The sequence below is a fragment of the Symphodus melops genome (assembly GCF_947650265.1).
Source record: "Symphodus melops genome assembly, chromosome: 13".
Classification (NCBI taxonomy): Eukaryota; Metazoa; Chordata; class Actinopteri; order Labriformes; family Labridae; genus Symphodus; species Symphodus melops.
The window spans coordinates 26,128,922-26,135,230 of NC_136703.1; the positions used below are offsets into that span (position 1 = coordinate 26,128,922).

A 6,309-nucleotide genomic window follows, 5' to 3' on the forward strand; every position below is an offset into this window, starting at 1 on the left:
AACAGTTGAAGCAGACCGCAGAGTTTGTTTGAATGCACCTTCACACTGGTCACTCACTGAGTGTGGGGAGGTAAACTGCTCACTGCAGGGTTGACTGTGTGACTGATTGGCCCTGTGCACTCTATGACTTTCTAGGTGATGTCAATACAGTCTGTAAGGACTCAGGGTGGTGAGAGGTTCACTTTTTGTTTCTTGTGTCTTTTCGAAGTGGGTGATTCTGCTTGACTTTCTTTGTTCCTCTTTGTCAACAGGAAAGAATGTGAAGCGCTCCATACATGGGATGGGTCAAATGATGTCCACCATGGTCCTTAACAGGAAGCAGTCCTTATTTGGAGGTCCAGGAGCCAGAGTGGCAGGAGTGGGGGCGGGACTTATGCTTGAAGGACAGAGAGGCAGTAAAGATAGTATCGACAAAACAGACCTGACCGTGATGGACACCAAGCTGAAGATACTGGAGATATTACAGGTGACCAATATGATATTAGTCATACTGGTGCAATCACCAGTTCCACTGCCCGCTTCCATCGCTGCAACACCTGTTGACCTGATAACTGCTCTCATATCTGGCAAACCCAGGGGCGTCCAAAACGGCCTTCAAAGCCCCGCCTACCTTCTCTGGTCCAATCAGATCCAGAGCATTCAGGAGCAGAATCTAAAGTTAGAAGGAGGACATACTGGCTGCTGCATTGTTGTCAGAGAAGCTTCAACACAGCGTTTCCTTCATGATCACACAGGAAGAGAGCAGCTATCTGATTGGCTGATTGATCACAGAGGAGGAGAGCAGCTCTCTGATTGGATGATTGATCACAGAGGAGGAGAGCAGCTCTCTGATTGGCTGATTGATCACAGAGGAGGAGAGCAGCTCTCTGATTGGCTGATTGATCACACAGGAGGAGAGCAGCTCTCTGATTGGCTGATTGATCACACAGGAGGAGAGCAGCTCTCTGATTGGCTGATTGATCACACAGGAGGAGAGCAGCTCTCTGATTTGTCCTTTGAAGCTTCATGATGTCTCCTTATTACATTTTCTATCTGTAGATATAATTCCACTTGTTTCCGTGTTTTCTCGATGTAGAGAAGCACTCGTTTCTTTCTTTCAAATCACATAAACCCTCTGAGGAAGGATTCGGAGGCTGAATGATTTCGTGCAGCTCTAACAGAACAGCTGTTGTCTTCATCAGTTCATCCTGAACGTTCGTCTGGACTACCGTCTGTCCTTCCTGCTGTCTGTGTTCAAGAAGGAGTTTGTGGATGTTTATTCCATGGCTGATGCTGCTGATGCTACGACGAGCATGGAGCCTGCAGGTAAACGAGCACGCCGACTCGAGTCAACGTGTTTTCATGAGGTTGAAGTAATTACACTTCACATTTCAAATCTGTCGTGGAATTCAAACATGTTTATGTTTTTGGAAATGACAATCAATACATTTTAGAATGGTTGTTCATTGGCCCTGATTGTTTACTGCTTGTACCTACACTGCAAAGTCAACTGTTTGTCTGTGTTGTTTTTCATGTTTTTTCACCTCTGTGTGTTTTGTCCCTCTTCAGCCACCATCAACCTGCAGCACATTGGAGAGCAGGCCGAGGCCATGTTTGGAGTCGGGTATGTAAAGCTGCACGTTGACATGATTCATCTGTAGAGATCTAAAATCACATCCTTTTCTTGGATATGTGGTGTGTGTGTGTGTGTGTGTGTGTGTGTGTGTGTGTGTGTGAACAGGAAGGGGAACAGCATCCTGGAGGTGGATGATGAAGGCGGCAGGATGTTCCTGCGGGTGCTGATTCACCTCACTATGCATGACTATCCTCCTCTGGTGTCTGGAGCTCTGCAGCTTCTCTTCAGACACTTCAGCCAGAGACAGGAAGTGCTGCACACCTTCAAACAGGTGCTCTCTCTCTCTTTCACACACACACACACACACACACACACACACTCTTCAGAGAGGTGTTGAAAACATCATTTTAGTGAAGCAACACGCCCTTTGGTCACATGATTGATTTGAGAGCTTATTTTGTATGATTTCATTAATTGACTTTTTGTACTTTTTGCTTTCTTCACTCTTTTTTCTTTTTATTTGTACAAGTTCAAAGTAAACCTTCCATCTGAGTCTTTAAGTTCCAACATGCCTGGCTGTCATCATCAAGTGTGTGAGGGTGTAGTTTGAAATAAAGCTGCTTGTTCCCTGATGAGTGAGGACACGCCCCCTCAGACCTCAGGGCCCTTATGACCCTCCTCAGAGCCAGGCTGTGTCCACGCTGAGACGGCCTGCCTTACCTCATGGTCACTCATCAGTGTAGACGGATGGACAGCGAGAGCCCGCACATCCTTTACAGCTTTTGAAGCAGTGTGGTACTGACGCAGCTGTTAGCAGCACTGTTCATACTGCGACATGTATTTGATGGCACCTGCAGGTCCAGCTGCTCATCTCTTCACAAGATGTGGAGAACTACAAGCTGATCAAGTCGGACCTGGATCGCCTCCGAACGCTGGTGGAGAAATCTGAGCTGTGGGTGGAGAAGAAGAGCTCAGGAGGAGGCGACGGGAAGAAGGAGAAGAAGGACAAGAAGGAGAAGAAGGAGAAGGTGGAGGTGAGGACAAACAAACATAGACCTGCTAGCAGAACGTTTGACACAGTGTCATGGTGTCATTAGAGCCTGCAGACGTTTAAAGCTGTGAAATCTGTGTGGACTGATTCTGTTACCTGTGTGTCATCACTGAAAGTGTAGCAGAAGGGTTAGCAGGAGGTGACATCATGCTAACAGACCATGGCAGGTCATTGTGGGTTTATATCTTCAGGTCACGTCGGCTCAAGCTGCTCTAAACAGAAACTAAAACACTAACTGTGAATAAGCACTAACAAGTCAGCTGAGCTCCGAGTCCATCACAGCCAGCTCCCCAGCTGCTCATCAAACTAACGCACTAACGAAGCTGTGTGCACCCTGGGTTTGGACCTCCTGTCTGTACACTGGTGTTGGGATTAGAAGGGTGGAACTACGTGGACGTGGTTTCATACTTGGTTTGGGACTTTTGTTGCATGTGGCGCCTCGCTCTCTGTCTTTGTTGTTTCTGTGTCTCTCACACTGATCACTGTCAAACACTGGTCTCCTGCTCTTTAAACTCCTGACGCACCGTGACAGGGGACGCCGTCAGAGCCACGGCTGACGGTCAGCTCACTTCTTTTTGTTTCGCTCTTTTGAATCAACACTGAGGGACAAAACCGTTTATCATGAATCAAATGTTTGAAAGGGTTAATCAGTCGTCCTGATCACATTAATCTGATGCTGTGTTTCATAGACAGCACGAGGTAGAAATGGATGAATGTAACATGAACTAATGTAAATCGTGACATCGATGTAGCTGCAGAGTCCCTGATTGTGTATTTAAAACATCTCTCTGTTGTGTGTGTAATGTGCAGGAGCATGTTGATGACGTAGTTTGATTTGTGATTCAAGTGTGTGCAAGGTAGAAGCATAACCACAGAGAAGTGCATATGCTGTCTTACCCTCTACGTCCTCCAGGTGGCATCAGAGGACGTGACGCCCAAGAAAGAGAAACTTGAAAAAGGCAATGAGAGCTACCAGAAAGTCAAAGAGGTGAGAACTCTTGTCCATCTGATTTCCTTTAAATCTATTCTGGGATCTTTTTTCTTTTTTTTTTGGTGTTTGTTTTTGTTGTGGTGCATCTGAAGTGAACTTTCCACAAATCAACTGTCAGTCATTTGATGTGGGAGGGGCTGTGAGGTCCTTTTCTGCTCATCATGGCCCTTTGTCTTTGTCTCTTTAGCATTCATGGCTTCAACTGAGCAAAGCCATTACAGTTGATTCATTTACACAGCAGGATGTGTCACAACGTAAAGCACGGAGGGAAAATGAAAACACACATTTAACTGATGATTGTCCAGCTGGAAGATGGAGGAAGTTGTTGATCTGTGTAATTAATCATTCTGTTCCAGCAGCGTCTGTTCAGACCAAGAGCCACACATGTGCAGGTGCACGCTCCTCTCTGAGACGTCCAGGGACCCCACTGACACACACACACACACACACACACACACACACACACACACACACATTATTCTACTGATACAGCTAAAGCTACAAACAGCTCCACATGGAGAACAGTGTGCTGCATGTTTTGACTGTATCATAGGAGACTCACTTGGTTTAGAATGAAATGAAAGGTGACTCAGTGTATTTTATGAGTATCTAATATGAGCTGTAGACGTGATGAGTCAGCAGTTTGTAACGCAGCCCGTCTGCCTGCTCTGTGTGTCTGTGCTGTGCAGATCCTGGAGAGGCTGAATAAGATGTGCAGCACTGGGGTTTGGAAGAAGCAGCAGAGGTTGTTGAAGAACATGGGAGCTCATAAAGTCATGCTGGACCTGCTGCAGGTGTCCTACGACCAGGTGAGAATCCAGACCCTCATGTGCTGGGACAGCAGGACTCTTCGAGACCTGTTCCCTGCTGGTCTCTGACTCTGGGGCGGTCTGAACATGAAGCCAGATAGATGCATGTTTCTGCTCTGCTGGACCAAGTGGAAGGAAAATGTGACCCTCTTTGTTTTTCTGCAGAACGATGTGAAGATGCAGGAGATCATCAAGTACACTCATCTGTTCCTGCAGAAGTTCTGCACGGGGAACCAGGAGAACCAGGCTCTGCTGCACAAGAACCTCAACCTGTTCCTCAACCCAGGGGTACGCAGCCTTTGAATGATGACTGTGTGTGTGACGGTCTGACAGCAGCTGTGATGGAGTGCTTGTTGTGTGTGCAGCTGCTGGAGGCCGAGACGGTGCAGCACATCTTCAGTAACAACTACCAGCTGTGCACGGAGATCTCTGAGAGCGTCCTGCAGCACTTCATCCACTGCCTGGCCACGCACGGCCGACACGTCCAGTACCTCAACTTCCTCCACACCATCATCAAGGCCGAGGGCAAGTACGTGAAGAAGTGCCAGGACATGATCATGACCGAGGTGAGCACGCCTTCTCCTGCACGCCGCTCTTCCTGTGAGCTTTGATGTCCAGCTGTGTCTCCTCCCTGCAGCTGACCAACTCGGGCGAGGACGTGGTCGTCTTCTACAACGACAAAGCTTCCTTCAACGTCATGCTGGAGCTGATGGCAGAGAGCCGGGAGGGCGTCGGGGAGACCAGCCCGCTCAGGTGAACGCCGCAGCAACGAGGAAATACAGTCGGAAGAGTTTCAAACTCAGCAGGGAGAAAAGAGAGTTTTTAGTCCCAGCAGGAGGGGACGCCTCTGATGGAGACCCTGAGGGGCCACATGATCAGCTGATGAGCAGGGTGGGCGGAGCTAAGCGTGTGATCAGCTGATGAGCAGGGTGGGCGGAGCTAAGCGTGTGATCAGCTGATGAGCAGGACGCAGGGTGGGCGGAGCTAAGCGTGTGATCAGCTGATGAGCAGGACGCAGGGTGGGCGGAGCTAAGCGTGTGATCAGCTGATGAGCAGGACGCAGGGTGGGCGGAGCTAAGCGTGTGCTGTGTGTGTGTGCAGGTATCACATCTCTCTGGTGGAGCTGTTAGCAGCCTGCGCTGAGGGTAAAAACGTTTACACCGAGATCAAGTGCACGTCGCTGCTGCCGCTGGAGGACGTGGTCAGAGTGGTGACGCACGAGGACTGCATCACTGAGGTACTGACTCTGTGTGTGTGTGTGTGTGTGTCCTCACAGACAGGTAGACTGTGCTGTATGAACACCTGTCCCTCTCCTGCAGGTGAAGGTGGCGTATGTGAACTTTGTGAATCACTGCTACGTGGACACGGAGGTGGAGATGAAGGAGATCTACACGTCCAACCACATCTGGAAGCTGTTTGAAGACTTCACCGTGGACATGGCCAGGGTAACGCCTCCGTCCTGCACGCTGCAGCGCACACACTGATAACTACTCACCTGTGTGTGTGTGTGTGTGTGTGTGTGTGTGTGCAGGTGTGCAACAAACGAGAGAAGCGTCTGTCTGATCCCATCCTGGAGAAATACATCATCAACGTGGTTTTTGACACCATCAACGCCTTCTTCAGCTCTCCCTTCTCTGAGAACAGCACGTCTCTGCAGGTGAGCAGCAGGACGCCGCGCAGGGCGCCGCGCAGGGCGCCGTGCAGAGCGCCGCGCGTGTTCTGACTTCTAAAGACAGCGTGGAAAGAGTTCCTGCAGCTGCACGCCACTGATCCGTGTGGCGGCTCGAACCAGCCAGGAGAAGAGCCCGGGTTCACTGCTGTTAGCGGCTCTGCTGACCTTAGCTAACGTTAGCTCGCTAATGCAGCATTATTGATAGCGTGGATCATGTCCCATGTGGTTAAA

At 49.4% G+C, this 6,309-nt stretch overlaps 1 protein-coding gene across 1 annotated transcript in view; it reads left to right on the top strand.

Moving 5' to 3' along the window:
- itpr3 (inositol 1,4,5-trisphosphate receptor, type 3) overlaps window positions 1–6,309 on the top strand; it is a gene marked incomplete at its 3' end in the record, with an annotated part of 70,270 nt that overhangs the window by 59,953 nt on the left and 4,008 nt on the right. Inside the window, exons 22-34 of the mRNA XM_079360101.1 lie at window positions 252–466; window positions 1,182–1,305; window positions 1,549–1,603; window positions 1,721–1,886; window positions 2,413–2,589; window positions 3,520–3,594; window positions 4,287–4,406; window positions 4,572–4,694; window positions 4,772–4,972; window positions 5,044–5,159; window positions 5,508–5,643; window positions 5,726–5,851; window positions 5,938–6,063. Coding sequence (XP_079216227.1) covers window positions 252–466; window positions 1,182–1,305; window positions 1,549–1,603; window positions 1,721–1,886; window positions 2,413–2,589; window positions 3,520–3,594; window positions 4,287–4,406; window positions 4,572–4,694; window positions 4,772–4,972; window positions 5,044–5,159; window positions 5,508–5,643; window positions 5,726–5,851; window positions 5,938–6,063 — 1,760 coding nt within the window. The remainder of the gene's footprint in view (window positions 1–251; window positions 467–1,181; window positions 1,306–1,548; window positions 1,604–1,720; window positions 1,887–2,412; window positions 2,590–3,519; window positions 3,595–4,286; window positions 4,407–4,571; window positions 4,695–4,771; window positions 4,973–5,043; window positions 5,160–5,507; window positions 5,644–5,725; window positions 5,852–5,937; window positions 6,064–6,309) is intronic.